Source organism: Lissotriton vulgaris, chromosome 5 (genome assembly GCF_964263255.1).
Source record: "Lissotriton vulgaris chromosome 5, aLisVul1.2, whole genome shotgun sequence".
NCBI classification, from domain to species: Eukaryota; Metazoa; Chordata; class Amphibia; order Caudata; family Salamandridae; genus Lissotriton; species Lissotriton vulgaris.
In genome coordinates this window covers 338,475,560-338,494,845 of record NC_141693.1, presented here as the reverse complement: position 1 = coordinate 338,494,845, position 19,286 = coordinate 338,475,560, and the positions used below count along the sequence as shown (strand labels likewise).

The following is a 19,286-nucleotide window of genomic DNA, read 5'->3' as shown; positions in this document are numbered from 1 at the left end:
AGGAAGCTAGCTCTTTATATTGTGCAAAGAGTCCAGTTATTCCCTTACTAGTGGGCTGGGTCTTGCTCTAGCAATGTAAATATGCTCTTCTAGAAGATAGAGTGGTCGAGCAGCCTTAGGCTTATCACAGAGTAATGTTAGAAATCTGCAAAATACACAGTTAATAAATGATGCACGTGATCCGCACCAATTTATAGAAATCACACATATCTTAATGTATATATTTAAGAACTAGAATCAATACGATCAGGTAAGTACATTTCAAGATAGAAATACTTTAGGTTATCAAAGGTCAACAGTGCAATTTTCAAACACTGCAATGTTATACTATGGAAAGAAAAACAAATACAGCAGACCAATTTCCCGGATTTAAGGTGGGTAAAGGGCAAGGTAGAAGGCAGCACGAGCAAGGTAGAAGGCAGCACGAGCAAGGTGCAAGGCAGCACCAGCAGGCCACCTCCAGCAGAACTAGGGTGGCCAGCAGTGGTTCAATACAGCATCAGGTGTCCAATGTTAATCTATGGGGATAGGGCTTCATGGAAAAAGGCTGCAGGTTTGGACTAGGAAGCCAGTCGGATTGAACCAACAGGGGGGTTCAGACATCATGTTGCTCTGAGACGTGGAGGACACCCTTGGTCTTCTTCTCCAAAGGCCAGAGGCAACAGGTGCAGAGATGTCCTTAGGCGTCTGGTCTTCATCACCAGGAACAGTAACGGTAGAGGGGGCCTGCAAACAGAGGCTGCCAGCGGTGTAGAGAAGTCCACAGCTGGGAAACCGAAGGTGGGGTTCCAGTGTGAATGGTCTGGGGACTAAGTAGACACCATTGGCCCACTTCAGCTCTGGCTAGGTGGCTCAGTGCAGTGGAGCTTGCTGTTGTCGGGTCATGAGTCCTCACACCTCAGTCTTTGCTACCTTCAGGATGCAGAGGAACTGCTCTGCTACTCCGCAGGAGTTCATGAGTATGAGAAAAAGGGGTTTTGTTTCAGGGCCCCCCACTCTTACTTTTTTTCCTGACTTTTGATGCAACTTTGACTGTAGAGTACTGGGTCCCTGCTGTCCAGGTTTCCAGTACAAGTGTTCTTTCCCTAAAGCTTTGCCACAATTGGCCTTTCAGGCCCCCTGTAAGTCCCTAGTAAATGGTACCTGGGTACCTTAGGCATAAGGACTGGAGATGGTCCCCCAGGGACCCCTCACATAGGCCATGCAGACTGCCACTGCAGCATTCATGGCCTGGTTCAGACAAAACACTGCCTGTATGCTATGCCAACTAGCGCCGTCTTAGATATAGTTAAGTTACCCCTCTAGCAGGCATTATTAGCCCCAAGGCAAGGTGCACTAGACCCCACATGTAGGCATATCTGCATGAGCAGACATGTCCCTACAATATTAGGGCTCATTCCTCAATGTTTTAAGTGCCAAGGAAGCCCTAGAGAGTACATGGGCTGTAAAGTAGACAACTAGAGTTCCGCAGCACCACAATTGCTTCACTGAACACATGAGTGTTTGGTACCAAATTACTCTTCATAATAAACTCACACTGATGCCAGGGATTTATTGTGACATTTACTCAGAGGGCACCTCAGAGGTGCCCCCTGAAAACCTACCGACCTTGGTGTTGGCACTGACTGGCTTTAGGCAGCCTCCCAAACACAGACATGTTTCTGGACCCCTTGGTGGAGAGCCTCTGCTCTCTGGGACCAGAAACAATGAATGCACATTCTGGGCCAAGGTTACACAGCTCCTCCCAGGGGATGCTCCAGTACTTGAAGGGGAAGCTTCAAAGGCCTGCCGCCTCTGTAATACAAACAGCAGTCTCTGTTGCTAGCAGCAGATGGTAGCCCTGGTTTACACCCAGCAGGAAAACATAGAAAAGTTAGGAGGTCTGCCCAGCTATGCCATCTCCACACAGAGCCACACACACACAAAGAGCCCCCCCCGCCACACACACACACACACACACACAGAGCCCCCCCCACACACACACACACACACACACACACAGAGCCCCCCCCACACACACACACAAAGAGCCCCCCCCCACACACACACACAAAGAGCCCCCCCCCCCACACACACACACACAAAGAGCCCCCCCCCACACACACACACACACACACAAAGAGCCCCCCCCCCCCACACACACACACACAAAGAGCCCCCCCCCCCACACACACACACACACACACAAAGAGCCCCCCCCCACACACACACACAAAGAGCCCCCCCCCCCACACACACACACACAAAGAGCCCCCCCCCACACACACACACACACACACAAAGAGCCCCCCCCCACACACACACACACACACACACAAAGAGCCCCCCCCCACACACACACACAAAGAGCCCCCCCCCACACACACACACAAAGAGCCCCCCCCCACACACACACACAAATAGCCCCCCCCCCACACACACACACACACACACACACACAAAGAGCCCCCCCCCCACACACACACACACACACACACAAAGAGCCCCCCCCCACACACACACACACACACACACACAAAGAGCCCCACACACACACACACACCCACACACACACACAAAGAGCCCCCCCACACACACACACACACACACAAAGAGCCCCCCCACACACACACACACACAAAGAGCCCCCACACACACATACACACAGAGCCCCGCACACACACACAGAGCCCCGCACACACACACAGAGCCCCGCACACACACACAGAGCCCCGCACACACACACAGAGCCCCGCACACACACACAGAGCCCCGCACACACACACAGAGCCCCGCACACACACACAGAGCCCCGCACACACACACAAAGAGCCCCGCACACACACACAAGAGCCCCGCACACACACACAGAGCCCCGCACACACACACAGAGCCCCGCACACACACACACAGAGCCCGCACACACACACAGAGCCCCGCACACACACACAGAGCCCCGCACACACACACAGAGCCCCGCACACACACACAGAGCCCCACACACACACAGAGCCCCGCACACACACACAGAGCCCCACAGCCACACACAACACACACACAGAGCCCCGCACACACACACAGAGCCCCCACACACACACAGAGCCCCCACACACACACACAGAGCCCCCACACACACACAGAGCCCCCACACACACACAGAGCCCCCACACACACACACACAGAGCCCCACACACACACACAGAGCCCCACACACACACACACAGAGCCCCCACACACACACAGAGCCCCACACACACACAGAGCCCACACACACACAGAGCCCCACACACACACAGAGCCCCACACACACACACAGAGCCCACCCACACACACACACACACAGAGCCCCACACACAGAGCCCCACACACAGAGCCCCACACACACACAACACACAGAGCCCCCCCCCACACACACACACACACAGCCCCACACACACACACACAGAGCCCCCCACACACACAGAGCCACACACACAGGCACAACACAGACCACACACACACACACAGAGCCCCACACACAACACACACACAGAGCCCCCCACCACACACGCACACACAGAGCCCCACACACACGCACACACAGAGCCCACACACACACGCACAACACAGAGCCCCCCACACACAGAGCCCCACACACAGAGCCCCCACACACAGAGCCCACACACAGAGCGCCCCACACACACAGAGCCCCACACACACAGAGCCCCACACACACAGAGCCCCACACACACAGAGCCCCACACACACAGAGCCCCACACACACAGAGCCCCACACACACAGAGCCCCACACACACAGAGCCCACACACACAGAGCCCCACACACACAGAGCCCCACACACACAGAGCCCCACACACACAGAGCCCCACACACACAGAGCCCCACACACACAGAGCCCCACAGAGACACATTGTTTAGTATATTCAGCACACACTGATCTTTTGGTTATGTTGCACCACACTTGAATGTAATTTGTGATACTTCCTCCCACTGGAGAGTGCAACAGTGCTAGAGGAAGCAGAAACTCATTGCTTTCCTGGAGTTTTTGTTGCGGAAGAGGACTGCTGTTGATGACCTCCTCTTCCTCTCGAGGAACGACAGCCTCAGTACTGGGACTTGTTCTGCTTGTTGACCATTGAGGGGTTTGAACGCCCTGTTGGTAACTTTTCCGATTGTAGGGCCTGTATCTTCGCTGAAACTTCTTTTTCTTCTCCAAGTCCACAGCCTTTAAGGTGTCCAACTTGGCTTTCATTCTGGCCATTTCCTCGTCTGTGTGTGTAACGAACAGTGAAGTGCCAGAAAACGGAAGATTCAGGATGCGCTGTTGTGCCTCCGGTTTTAACGTTGTGAGGCGCAACCAGGAAGATCTTCGTGCACATCTGCCAATTGCATAGGAGTGAGCTGCGAGAGACGCACCATCTGCTGCAGTGCTGATTACCTGGTTAGCCACCAGCGCACCTTCCTGAAGGATCTCAGAGAAGTCCTGTTGATCCTCCTTAGGGAGTTTGTCCTTGAAACACTCCAGTGAATCCCATAAGGACATGTCATAAGGGTCCAGCAGAGCAGCAGCGTTAGACACTTGAAGAGAAGACGCTGCAGAGCCACAAGCCTTCCTTCCCCAAGAATCTTGTGTTCTACTCTTTATCCGGCGGAGCAGAGGAAGATGGAACTGCGTGTGTCTTCTTTGCTGCTGCAAAAATGAGAGTCCGGAGGTGGATCCGATTTGAGGAAAAGAGGATCTGAAGCAGCTGGTTTATATTTCTTCAGGATCCGAGCTGGAGCTGCATTAGCCGATGGAGCGAGGAAGATATTCATTACCAGCTCGATATTACCAGGAACCAAAGAAAGCAATGGCCTAGTCACAGACCTTTGATGGAGGGTCTCGAAAATGATTGATGTGGTGGTCTGAGGAGCAGACATGGTGATGCCCAGCTTTTGAGTTCCTCTGGTGAGAACATCAAGAATGGTGTTCACATCATCAATAGGTTGCCCTCTAGGAGGAGGACTATATGTCAGGGTAGGTGAGTAATTCCTTTTGGATGAGTGCGTCGAAGAGGAAGACCAAAATGGTGTACCCTGCCTCTTGCGATGCCCCCGAGTCAACCTGCGTTCAGGGGATCTGCCTCGGTGCTCTCTGGTCAGAGTTGTGGGTGTCCTGTCCACTTCCTGCACTAGACGTTGCAACGGTGATCTGTGCAGCGGACTGGAATAGTCCGTAGGCCGCTGAGCGTGACCTGCGGGCACTGTCTGCCAATGATGGAGAGGTTGAAGCCATCTGGGGGAGAGATGGATGGAAGGAGATCGCTATCTCCTTGGAGAGCCTCTTGTCGGTGATCTTAGAGGCTCAAGTGAATGCGCAGAAGCACTGCGTGACTAAACAATCGTCTGGGGTGAGCGCCGAATAGAGTGAGAGGACTCTCTGCGGCTTCTGGAGCGTGATCGGCGTCTTGACGAGCAATGTGACGTCGATGGGGAGTGCCTCAACGTCGACCGGCTCGGAGTCACCATCACTGGTGAGTCCCTAGAACCTTATAGTCTCCTCGATGTCTATCCCTCAGTGTGCTTCGACGTTGTATGGTGTGACGTCGAATGTCTGGAGCTCATAGACCTCGCCTTCGACGTTGAGCGTGCAGGAGACCTCAACGATGAACGATTAGACGGAGAAATCCATCTCGATATCTATCTTTCTCTCGACGCTGATCGTCTCCGGCAAGTCAGTGGAGTTGAGATCGGTGCACTTCTCGTCGTCGACGACCACCCTCTCTACGTCGAACGATGTTTTGTATGTTTCACTCTTGGTCTCGACGTCAAGTCCTTCGCCGTCGGAGAGGATCGAGCCTTCGAATCCAAACGTCGCTTGGACGACGACGGAGGTGATGAGTGCCTGGCCTCAGGTGACGAGGCGTGTCTCGCGTTGACCGACGCCTGGTTGATGGCAACAGAGAAGCCTGCTTTGACGCAGATAGCCGGTGTCCTTGCGACAGCAGAGCATGTCTTGACGTCTAACGCCGATGACAGATCTGTTTCTTGACGTTGGGCGAGCCCGCACCAACGGAGAGAGACTTCTCGACGCCGATCGCCGCCAGGTTGACTACGGCGGAGGATCAGACGTACCTATGATCTTCGTCAACGACCGGTGTTCTCTCGACAGCAAGCCCGCCGTCGATGGTCTTCTCGTCGACATTTTCTTTGCCGATGCTGGGATTTTGAGGCGCCGAGCCAGACATTGATGGAGAACATACTGGAACCTTACTTCCAGATGGAGTGGTGGCTCCCTCTTTCCTCTTCTTCATCGGAGACCTGCCTCTTGAAGGAGATTTCCTCTTCTCAGCCAGCCCATAGAGGCGAATCCTCTCACAGTCCTTCAAAGTTCTTTTGGACAGCAGCTGGCAATGCTGGCAGGTCTTTGGATTGTGGTCAAGAGGAAGGCATAGAATACAGACTGAATGAGAGTCTATTTTAGCCTTCTTCTTGCCACAGGAAGGGCAAGGGTAAAAAAGAGTGGGCAGTTTTGAGTGCAAAAATAATGCTCAACTCTCTAAAAAAAACAGTAGAGAAATACTCCAACACCAAAAAGACGTCAAAGTATAAAGGTTTTGACAAAAAAATAGAAGTATTTTCTGACAGAAATCAGAAAAAGTTGAAGCTGAAGTAACCAGGGCCCTGACAGAAAGAGCCGGAAAGAACAACTGACCGAACTGTCACCCCTGAGGCATGATGGGAAGCTAGGGGTCATGGCTGCCTTAAAGGCACGGTGCCAGTTTATTCCGAGTGTTGCTGTGGGTTAGCTTTTCAGCTTTCTACACTAATGTTTCTGCAATGCAGCCTATGTGATAGCAATGTGTTTTGATTCTTCCTTGCAGGATTGTGTTTTCTGCTGTATATTAAAGCAGTTTTCAAATGCTTTCTTTCTACCTGCTTTATTGGAATGCATTTATGCATGAGAATTGCTTAAAACATTGCTATGGAAGGTAGGTATATATACCGGAGACCGGCGAAACTGATATATATATATATATATATAATCAGTTTCGCCGGTCTCCCAGCCACTCAATGGCGCGGGCTCGAGCGAGGGGGCGATCCTCCAAAAATGTTATTTTTGCGCAAACCTTTCAATTCCAGAAAAAGAGCAGACTCGAGCCCAGCTTCGTGGTGCTTGAAGATTTTATTCACAACAAAATTGTCAAAACACCCGATTCGTTTCGGTGCAGCCGCACCTTGGTCACGGGTAAATCAGTTTTCTTTGTCAATACATAAAGTGTTCAAAACAAAGAGTGAAGTAAGACTCACTGTCCCAACACACGTTAATGCTTGTAAACATGGCTGTCATATTTGAATGTCACAAAATCATAAGTATCAATACATTCACCTTTTGTAAAGTCTAAATTATCAATTTGATAACTCCATATGACATTACTTCATCGAACCAGCGTTTCGCAAGATATTTACATAGTTCCATCTCATGTTTTATATGGGTATTGTTTGTACATTCCTGCACTTGTGAGCAGTTTCCGTTTAATGCAGCCATTCAATTCAGCCCTTGTGGGCTTACTGCTGCCACAATGGACTTCATTCCCTTCTGGGAGCTCACGCTAAATTTACCACAATTCCACATTAACGGAACTCATTGCAATTCTGCCCCAGTGGGCTTGTACTCTGTGAAGCAAAACTCAAATACATATACACTGATGTCATAGCCTGATCAATTAAAAAAAATGTTTTCACTAAAGTTTACAAAAAAATCATTCTGATACTTGGTTACTTAGTGCATAGTTTATTACACCAATCTGCTCTGTAATTCTTTTTAGGAAGCTGTTGTTTTCTCATCCATGTTGTGCGCAGACTATTTGTCTACTACAAAATAAAAATGTGAAATCACTATAATATATGTGCAAGTTAAAAACCAGACAGAAGCTTCAAATCAATTACAGAATTCTCATGCAATCGTTGTATATAGTGGGTGTGCCCAAGCAGTAGTTTAACCTAGATGTACAGACAATAATTACCCAATAGCCAAACATTTTAAGGATTTCCATCACAAAAATGTGAATCTATTACAATTCTGTGCCCTGGATAGGATTCCAATTTCAAAAAGAGGGGGAAATACAGTGAGAGACTTACGTCAGTTGGAATCAAGACTCATAATTAAATATGACACAGTCCAACCATTGGGATTGAATAAAGATGAGGATATGTCTGTACATCTAGGTTAAACTAAACTATGTAAATATCTTGCGAAACGCTGGTTCGATGAAGTAATGTCATATGGAGTGATCAAATTGATAATTTAGACTTTACAAAAGGTGAAAGTATTGAAACTTATGATTTTGTGACATTCAAATTTGGCAGCCACGTTTACAAGCATTCACGTGTGTTGGGACAGGTAGTCCTACTTCACTCTTTATGTTTTGAAGATTTTAAATGTATTGACAAACAAAACTGATTTACCAGTGACCAAGGTGCGGCTGCACCGAAACGCGTCGGGTGTTTTGACAATTTTGTTGTGAATAAAATCTTCACGCACCACGAAGCTGGGCTCGAGTCTGCTCTTTTTCTGGAATTGAAAATTTTGCGCAAAAATAACATATATATATATATATATATATATATATATATATATATATATATATATACATATACATGGTTCTCACATATATGCGATGTGTTTCCGGGGTCCCGCGCATGGACGGGAATATTCATGTGCTTATGACTATTGATGAGGATCCCCTGGAAGAGAATATACTAATTGCTAAAAAATCTACTACTACAAATAGTAGACTTTACTCACATAGGAGATGGAACTGGGAATACAGATTGCAGAGAGGTCCTGGTTAAATATAAGGTCCAGAGCCGCCAAATCCTTAATATGTACACAACATAAAAATAATATTCATTAAGAATATAGTGTGTTTGTACCCGACCATGGTTTTCCAACATGCTAGGTTTGGCTCAGTGGACACAGAATGGATGGCTTGCAGAGAAAGGGAACTATAGGCGCATTATTGCTTACCTCACCACCTGCTCTGCGGGAACTGCTGATAGCTTCTCCGATCATCTCATATATTTCAAGCTGTGTACCAGACAGAGAAAGAAAGAATATAACTGGAGGGCACTAAAGCTTAAGAGGCTAATGAAGGGGAAGAAAAGTTGAGGAATAGATATTAGAAGTCAAAAGTGATAGCTGAGACAGAAGAGAGAAGATGAGAATGAAGAGGAAAGGTAAGAGTGAAAAATGGTTCGGAGCTAAAAATGTGGAGTGGAATAGTTACATGGAGTTCACATTTACTCTCCAGAAAAATTTATCCATATTTTTGTCATCAGTTAGATCCAACTTACTGGCAACACAAGTTCAAATTGCCAGAAAAACACCAGTTTTTACACAAATCAGTAAGCACTGAATGTTTCTCCAACAACCGGACACCAGCAATATTACCTTACCAGTCAATCAAAAGAAGCACCTATTAAAACATCTGTCAACAACCGAGCCATACATGATGTTAGTCCGCACTAAACTACAAGCCAGCAACCAATGCTAAGCAGCTGTCAGAATCCTGGATGCCGCCAATTAAGGCCATTTACAACACTGCGAAGCTCATCAACCCACAATTATCCAGCAAGGACCGAGCCATCAGACACATTAAGTTGCCTGTTACAACCAATCTCTCAACAAGAGAATCTCAGCACCCTGTTAGCCCAAAGTCAACTGCCTGTCAGCACATTCAGTTGGCGAAGGTATTCCACTGGCCCACATTAGGGTACTTTGAAGCATATTGCCAACCTTGGTCCATAACAATCCTGTCAGGTACAAACAAGATTCTTCACTTACACATTTCTGCACAATGGTGGCCGAGTCATTCTCATAGTCTTCTTCTTTAGAGCTGGTGGATCCTGTTCGCACTTGCTGGGTGGTGCCAACATGCAATATGGCCATACAGGTTGCCACACTCACACCTGCAAAAATAGGAATGAGATCCAAAACAAAATATCCACACAAGCACAGTTGAATCACCCATTTAAGCGCACCCCAAAGAAAACATACCCACCCCCAAATCAAAAATATGTATTCAGATCCAGCAATTCAGTAAACAAGCAGTATTTACTAGCACAGGAGCCTAAGTGATGCATCTCCTTTGCAGTGTGTTCACATTCACTTTTGTGAGGAAGCAAAAGACACACAAGTGATGGACGGAATGCAGAACAAATCAAATCATTCTCCCCAAGTCAAGAGATCTGGGTTAAATCCATCATTCTTCTGCTCACCATGCCACCCCAGTTTAGACCTGGCCATATGCGAATCAGTCTAGACCCAGTGCCTCATGAGAACAGTCCAGCCCGAACTGCCAAGCCAGATCGTCCCTGGACCGGAAACAAGCATCCTAGGACCGGTTTCGGGGGTCCACCCCTCAACAGCCAGGATAGCTTACTCCAGTGGCACAGTGAGCCCAGGACCCACGTCTGGGCATACCCGGCGCACTTAGAGTGAGGAAGCAAGAGACACACAATTGATGGACGGAATGCATAACAAATCAAAACATTTGCCCCCAGTGCAGAGATCTGGGTTAAATCCATCACTTTTGTGGCAACAGGCCTGCAGGAACAGCCTCCTACGTGTGACCTACATCCGACTTAGCTATGAAATGGCCACTTAAATTATATTTGAGGTTATGACCAAGAACTGATATCCAAGCTAAAAATCAATTGCATTACCTTCCCTGTCCAATGTAGTGACCAGGTCAGCAGACATGGAAGCTAGCCTACAGATTCATGCATTGATATTTTTCTGGTTGGTTCCTGTTACAGGCTGAGACAGTAACTTTTTTTTTTATTTACAAGACCAACAGTCAAACTGGACAGGATAGTACACCATTCTTCTTTTTATGGGACAGTGGACCATTAGGATCATTCAATCCGACAGCTGTTTGAGGGCAAACAAATGTGTTTGGCAGGAAAAAAAAATACATCACTAGAGAAAAGTGCTAACACTATTCGATGAATTGTTTTTATATTTCTGTTAGACAAAATAATGCAAAAAATAAAAAAATACTTGGCAGTAGTACTAAAGTTTTGGTGTCTTTCTTAAATGCATGGCTTTGAATAATCCTGGTCTGGGATGTTCTCAAAACATTAACATACAAATTTTGCAGCAGCAATAAAACAACATCTAAACATACAGTCCCTCCCACCCACATTGTTTGGGGTCTTTGCTTCTTAACCAAAGAGGATAGGACAAAGTTTGGCACTTGATAAATCAGGTTATATCCGAAAAGAATGGAAAGAACCACATGTAAAATTCCTTTACAACTTCTTCACATAGAGGAGAGTGTCTAGCACGTGAGGCCATGAAAGAAAGCTGGGGAACGGAAGTTTAATTTTCATATCTTTTTCTCCATCAAACTATTCATAAAATTGTACTATTTGAAAATAAAGTAATGCAATGATCACTCTAGAAGGCAGAAAGGCAGAGCAAGTACACCAAAACACGCCTAGCTTGTAATCTGTCATTAGGCACTGGTATCCATGCATTAATGCCTTGCCAGCAAGTGCAGCATTTGTTAGACAGCTGCTTAGTGGAGAAGTGTGGCTCAGGGGTTAGAGGCGGCAGACCTGGAGCTTGAGTTCGGCCCAGGACCAGGGTTCAATTCCCCGCCTCGGTGGGTCTTGGGCTCAATAATTCCACGGACTCGATAATTCTCGCTCCGGTGCCTTCTCGACTCACGGGTTCACACTCTGCGACTCTGGGCAATAGCTTGCTTAATCTCCACAACGGCCCCTCGCGGTGGGATGCCTGGCTTTCACCTTGTGGATACCCTGCCAGGGTTATCTCACAGGGAAATACCAGGACGGGTTCCCTAAGCAAGCGCGGAGATGCCCCAGGGTAAGTCATGCGCTATATAAGCTTCATACATTTACATTTACATAGTGAATAATCAAACGTCTTCACATACGTGGTTCTTGCACGGATTTCAAGTTGTGCCGGTGATAGCAGAAGACACACCCACATACTGGTGCACACACACACACATTTGCCTGCTGCTAGCCACCTTCACACACAAGCGTAAAAGAAGTTGTGACTCCCCTCAGGAGTTTGCTGCTCTTCCCAATAACGTTTTCTACACAGCAGCTTGCCAGCAAAATCTTGTTGCCAAAAGCAGTTGTTTTGACAGTTCTTAGCTTAGCTGGGGAAAGTGCTAGCATTCATATAACGCTCTCCTCTGATAAATAAAGATAGAGAAAAAAATTACAGGTAAATATACCGCCTAGTGGATCTGAAAATATGGTAAAACACCGAAAACTAAATTTTGGGTGCACTCTTATCTTTTTTCTTAAGTTGGGTCATGCTTTCTTTCAGACTACTGCATTCTATTTTTAGTAAAAATTAATCAATTAATTAAATGGTGGGGCAAAAATTGTACAGCTTTGAGAGAAAAGAATCCCTTCCACTTACAGACTCAATTCTGCCTGTTGAAGAAACACCTTTAAGCAATCTTGCGGAGTATCCAGAGAGAGATACTCTAACTTCTCAAAAGACAATGTAATCAATGTAAGGGACATGGAATTGTATGAACATACCCTTCATTCATGGGAAGTAATTGAGAATGAGCTTCAAATTCCATCATATCAACCTAGACAGGTAGAATGGAAATGGGATCACTTTGCTGTAGCGAGTCCAAAATCTTGGGATCAAAACTAATCACAAGAAAAGGATAAAAATTACAGAGAAATATGTTTGATCAAGGAATCAAAAAATGGGCATCCAAAGACTTTTCTCTAGTAGAACTCAAAGATTAAATAAAGCTTTAGTATTTTGGGTTGCTGCTGGTTGCTGTATAACTTAATGATGGCCTTTATCTTTGGAATGCACTGCTCAGGTGTAGGTGATTTAGTTCTCATGTCAAGCAATTTCGATGGCCTATCTAAATATCCACATGGTCATTATTCAGTTCCAGTAGGTGAGGCGCTAGTAAAGGCTGTTTTAATAGACGCACTGGTCGTTTTTCAGATTTTAAATATGGTATTGTTGTCAGTCAGCACTTTTCTCAATTTCAACACAGGTCTCTTTATCAAAGGAAATTTAAAGTGTAGCTCAACGCACTTGAACACAGTTTATGACCATGAATATCTACAAGCATTTAAGGACCATTGACCAGTTTTCAAAGGACTATGACTGTTTTTGATGAAGTATCTCCAGATGTTGCCAGTCTTTGTTGAAATGTATTGCTTGAAGCTGCTGATTCGTATTTTTATCCCCCAAAAAACAGAATGGACTATTAAATAACCATGTTGAGTGAAAGCACTTGCATATCGCCATTATAGAGTGTAGGCTTGAGCAGTCCATCCTAGGAGAACTGCCTAATTAGACAAATGAAAGTCACCAATATCCTGGACATTCACAACTTTTTGAATGGATGTTGGCAGGCCATTGCTTTTTTTCTATACAGGTTTTACTGCTTTTTTCCTCAGTATACACATTACAGAGGCAGTATTTGCCACCAATTCAAAGAATACAAATCTTGCCATTAACAACAGCTACGCACTGTCATCTGTATAGGTGCAACTATACATTGAAACCACTAGTCAAAGCATTCACAGCTTAACCCCTTCAGTGCTGATGACAAAGCCAGCTCGTCATGGGTGTTACCTGCCCTGTGCTTATGACGAGCTGGCTTTGTCATGTAAAGTGCGATTCATAGTATTTCAGCACCCAGCGGGAAAACCCCTAGCAGCCAAGGTGTTAAAAGAATTGAACATAGGGGAATGGTGAATAGTGAACATCATTGTTTGCTGTGGTAATTCAATCATGGCTCAGGATCCACTAAACTCACACTAAGAGAACAAAGGGGAGCTGCAGGGGTCAATAAGCATAGCTAAAGAGGAGTTTGTGCACGTTTTGCACAAGCAATGGAAACTTGGCTTGCATGCTTCACTGTCGTTTAGCATCCTTTGTGGCATTTATAGGGGATATCAGCGTTTCCTCGTTCGTACACAAGCAGTTTCCCGGTTTCCATTCAATCTTCAATTAGGATCATCTGCCCTCCACTCCATATCTATCTATTATGTCACACATCAGACCTACTGCTTGAATCTGGGTTCTCCTGGTGATTTGTGTGCCTGCGGTATGCATATTTTTTCCACCACTAGTGCTACAACAAGCATAAGACATCAGGATATTAGTTGAACAAAATGTGAGGCCTGCTCAAGTATTGGGTCCACAATTGTCTCCTCGCTGGGAACCATGCAGCCCCTTGAAGGGCTTGACTCTCTCAGGGTAGTGAAGCAGAGCAGTCCAAGGCCTACTCAGGACTCACTGGCACACAATATTATGCAATAAATGATTGTCCAGTCTGTGCCTTTGTTTTGAACAAGAAAAAGTGCATTTATTACACACAGATGCTACTCAATAGCACAAACAAATTTACAAATATGTACATAAGATAGATGGAAGTATTTTTTGTGACATTGTGCTTTCACGCTGGACCTCTAGTGGTTCACAACCCCTAAAATCACAATGCCCCACTCCCATATCAGATAGAACATTCAAATAAATTAAAGGGTGTGTCATTTCTAATAGCACTGGCCTATTAACTGTCATGGTCAACAGACTAAGGGGGGCGTGGCTTGGACGCCGAAGGGAATGGCGGCGTGAGCTCGGAGCTCCGCTCCCGATCCCCACAGAAATCCTGAAAATCTGAGCGGCAAAACCCACGACGGCCCCGGAAAAACTGGTCGGTGACAGGTGAATCGAACAGGCACACGGGGAACCGCCAACGGAGCCGATTAACGGAGGTTTGGTGCCGGAGGAACACTGAAAGCTCGACACGAAGAGGTTCCCAAGATGGCGGCCGAGGTGTGATAAGAGCCGATCAGCAGCGAGTGAAGTTCTCCCCCCTAAGGGAGCCGAAGACCCGACTCCGGATCACACCGCCGAACGTAGCCAAGTGACCCAGCGGTGGACCTGGATGGCCTATGACGAGAAAATTACTGCCCGCCGAGACGACTAGCCTGAGAGCAGGGACTTGACAAGATGACGGAGAGGCCCGGGCTGGTGCGTCATGCAGGGGAGCGGAGCCCAGAGGAGTAATGGCCTGCAGCCTGTGGAGAACTGGGGAGTAGCGCAGATCAGCGAGGCCGAGACGACCTCACCGACGGACCGAACGGTGGCCGGCTCAAGACCCCCCCTGAAAGAGACGGAGGGGTGGGGCACTGAACCCCGGGCCATCGGCGACGGGCGAGACGATCGCAGGCAGTTGTGGAGAAGTGACCCGAGCTGCCCTTAAGACAGTGGAGCTGGAGAAGAGACCACAGGGTCGACCCAGCAGTAAACGGAGAGGCCCGAACTATACATTGCGACAAGCGGGGATCAAGGCAGAGGAGGCGCGAAGACGCAGATCACAAGCCCCCTCTGCGGTAGGCCGTATGAAAGTACTGAGCGAAGAGCAACTTCAGAACAACACCAGGCCCTAGGACGGTCTTGACCGAGCGAACCATGGTGGATCGCAGAAGAACGCAAACACGCGGCGGATCGGCGAGTTGAGCGGAGATCCAGCAGTGACCCAAGGGCGAGAGGATCTGAGGCCGGAGCCCCCGAGGCGCCAACAGGCGGGGAGCTGGGAACGCGACGATCCCTGCAGTTGTGATCCAGCACCCGAGAGGAGAACCGGAGAACAACGCGGGACCAGACTAGCGACTGAGGGCACTGCGCACATCGACGGAGTAGGCGGCTGGGCAATATGGTGAAACCAAAAGGAAAGACTGAGGGAGCCGCGGCCTCCAAAGCGGTGGAAGGGGATCCTGCGGATCGGAGCTGCGGCAGTTGCAGGACCGCATCTTGGAGGCTATAGCGGCAACAAGAGACACTTTGCAGCAAGATATAGCGCAGGTGGTGTCGGGACTGGGCCTCCTACGAGCGGACCATGATAAACTTAAAGATAGGGTCAAGAATGTCGAAGATACCCTACAGGAACTGGCTCCTGCTCATAAAGCTATGGAGGGTAGACTAACGGACGCCCTAGACCGGATACAGGTCTTGGAAAGACGAGCTGAGGATGCCGAAAATAGGAGTCGACGCAGTAAAGTAGGAGTGCCGGAAAAGGCAGAAGGGGACGACATGGTTGAGTTCCTCGACAACTGGCTCAGGACTACGGTGGCGCCAGAAGGCCTCTCGCCCTTCTTCACCCTGGAGCGCGCACACCGAGTCCCGTCCGGGCAGCCCAAACCGGGCCAGCCCCCGAGACCGATCATAGCCAAATTGTTGCATTACAAGGACAGGGACCTTCTGCTTCAAAGGGCTCGGGACACTGGTCCGTTTCAACTGGAGAACAGCAGAGTGACATTGTACCCTGATTTCACCTTTGAGACGCAGCGACTGCATGCCTCCTTTCTGTCTATTAAAAGGGAAGTCCGGACTGAAGGCATCCCCTACTCCTTGCTTTTCCCAGCCAAGCTCAGGGTGGTAGTCGATGATGAAACACGCTTCTTCAGCATGTCGGCGGATGCATGGGCGTGGTGGGAAACATATAAGGCGGGCACTGATGGAGCTAAGTTCCGAGAAGAAAGGGAGCAGGCCCCCTCACGTCTACGGAAATCGCAGAGATTGCGCAAGAAACGACAAGGCACACGGAAACCATCGTCGTCACAGACGGAAGCGGAGCGGAAGGCCGCGCTTCAAGCAGTGGAAACGCTGTCGAGATCTGACGCTTCCCAGTCCAAGCAGGGCACGGACACAGAGGCACACGCCTTGGGCTCTGAATCGGACCATTCGGGAATACACAGCACCAAGGGCCCGTTGGTAACACCGCAGACGTCAGAGGAGATCCTGAATATTTGACTCTGAGCTGACAGGTAATGGGCAGTACTGCCAACGAGAACCTCCCGAACTAAAGGGTACTACAACCGGGGATTACAAACTGGTTCATAAGCCTGCTGCTATTCATGGGGGGACAACGGGAAGGTGCGGGGGGAGAGCCTGCGTAACTGCCCTCCGGTCTAGGCCACGCTCCACTCGCCCTTAAGGCACTCGCGGTTACGACCGTGGAATAGCAACACAGTTGGAAAGGTTGCATAAGTTTGGATGGGAACTGATAGACCAATATTGGGGCCTGTTCTGGGGGGGAGGAGGGGGCATACTGTTGGGGACTTAATCCACAATTGGCAATTGTTGACCCCGGGGCACCTGGGAGTTGAAAAGTTTGAAAAATGAAGAGGAATTTGGTGGGGTCCACCATCCGCGAGGGAATGGGATTTTGTGTGAGGAAGAGACTTGAACTATGGGACAATGGCTAATGCAAATGTATTGAAGTGTATAACCTGGAACGTGCAGGGGCTTCATACGATGGTAAGGAGACATAAGGTACATGCCTACTTGATTCGAAGGGGGGGGTCCATATTGCGCTGCTGCAAGAAACACACCTCACGAAGCAGGAAGGGGCGGCACTGCAGAGGAGATGGAGGGGGCAGGTCTTTCACACCACTTATTCAGCGTATGCTAGGGGCGCTCTGATATGGATAAGGGCGGGCACACCCTTTCAGACGACACGACATTTAATAGACCCAGAGGGGAGGTACGTAGTGGTAGAAGAGAGGTTGAGAGGTAGGGACATAGTACTGTGCAGCATATACGCCCCGAACACGGAGCAGCTGACCTTCTTAACAGTTTTGTCGGGGACACTAGCACACTTCCTGACGGGCCCGATTCTGATGGGAGGGGACTTTAACTCAGTAGCGGACACAACACTGGATAGGTCCCACCCACCATTGAGGGACTCCCCTGTTCACCGACTCACATAGGGTAGATTGGAATGGCAGGAGGGGTGGGGCTTGACTGATGTCTGGCGCGCACAACACCCAACTGAACGGGATTACTCGCATTTCTCCAGCCTGCATGACCTCCACGTCCGAATTGATGCGATACTATGCTCACTGGTCGTGATGCCGGCCATAACTTGGACCGAGTACCTGACAAGGACAATCTCGGACCACAACCCGTTAATAGTCAACTTGGCCCGGGCAGTCGAAGTACCTCGAGTGCCGACCTGGAAGCTGAGGCCAGAGACCCTGGAGGACCCATTGTTCCGGGCGGCACTGGCGGAGGGTATAACCCAATACTTCACCGACAACAAGGGGACGGCAGCCACTAGAGCGGTGGAATGGGATGCTTTTAAAGTGGTAGTGAGGGGCCAGTGCATAACGAAATACGTGGGCACGCGGAGGGTGCTATTAGAGGACCTCAATAAGGCAGATTCCAAGCTGCGAGAAACAGAGAAGGTGCGGCCTGGCTATCCCGAACTCCAAGAGGAGGTCAACTTAGCAAGGGAGGCGGTGGAAGTGGAACGGCTTCGTAGCTTTGATCACCGGGCATATATGCTTAGGGCCCACGTCGAGGGGGACAAAGCCGGAACATTACTAGCATGGCTGGCAAACCCTACTAAGCGATGCTCCCCAATACTAGCCATAGAGGATGAAGTGGGTCACATCCACTACTCCCAAACGGAGATCTTGGATGGCTTTCAGAAGTACTATGAGGGCCTCTACAAGAGCGAACCGGGGGATAGGGAAAGTGAAACAGAGACCTTTTTAGATGGCCTCCAATTACCCCAATTAGATGAGGAACAGGCGAAGGCTCTAGGGAAAGACAAAGACCTAGGAGAGATCAGGGGAGCGGTGAAAAGGATGGCCCGCAACAAGACACCGGGATTAGACGGGTTGCCCATAGAATTTTATAGTAAGTACCTAGACATCTTGGCGCCAAAACTCCAAACGATATACAAAGAAGCCATAGCAGCAGGTTGCCTACCCCAATCAATGTGGGAAGCGCTAATAATACCACTCCGGAAACCGGGAACGGAGAGCTGTAGCCCTGCGTCTTATAGGCCACTCTCTATGTTGACCGCTGACTACAAAATACTGAGTTCTATTTTAGCAGCTAGACTCCTGCAGCATATGCCCGACTTAGTACACGAAGACCAGAATGGATTTATTCCCGCACGGAACACGACGATTAACATCAGGAGACTCACGAGCCTGCTGGAGGGCCCGTACGCTGAGGGCCGAGCGCCTCTAGTCCTATCGGTAGACATCAAAAAGGCTTTCGATAGTCTGGATTGGGACTACTTATACAAGGTTATGGAACGCTTCGGTTTGGGAGAAGGGTATATTAGTTGGACGCGAGTCCTGTAGACGGCGGCAGTGGCAAGAGTAAGGATAGGACTCCTAGTCTCACACCAATACCCGGTAGAGAGGGGCTCCCGACAGGGATGCTCCTTGTCCCCCCTACTATTTGCACTGGCGATTGAGCCACTTGCGGCCGAGGCC

The 19,286-nt window shown here is 48.7% G+C and overlaps 1 protein-coding gene across 1 annotated transcript in view; it reads right to left on the bottom strand.

Moving 5' to 3' along the window:
* LOC147710842 (E3 ubiquitin-protein ligase UBR4-like) overlaps positions 1-19,286 on the bottom strand; it is a 288,585-nt gene that overhangs the window by 164,464 nt on the left and 104,835 nt on the right. The window contains exons 9-10 of the mRNA XM_086921578.1: positions 9,805-9,929; positions 8,989-9,048 (exon numbers count right to left, since the gene is read on the bottom strand). Coding sequence (XP_086777704.1) covers positions 8,989-9,048; positions 9,805-9,929 — 185 coding nt within the window. The remainder of the gene's footprint in view (positions 1-8,988; positions 9,049-9,804; positions 9,930-19,286) is intronic.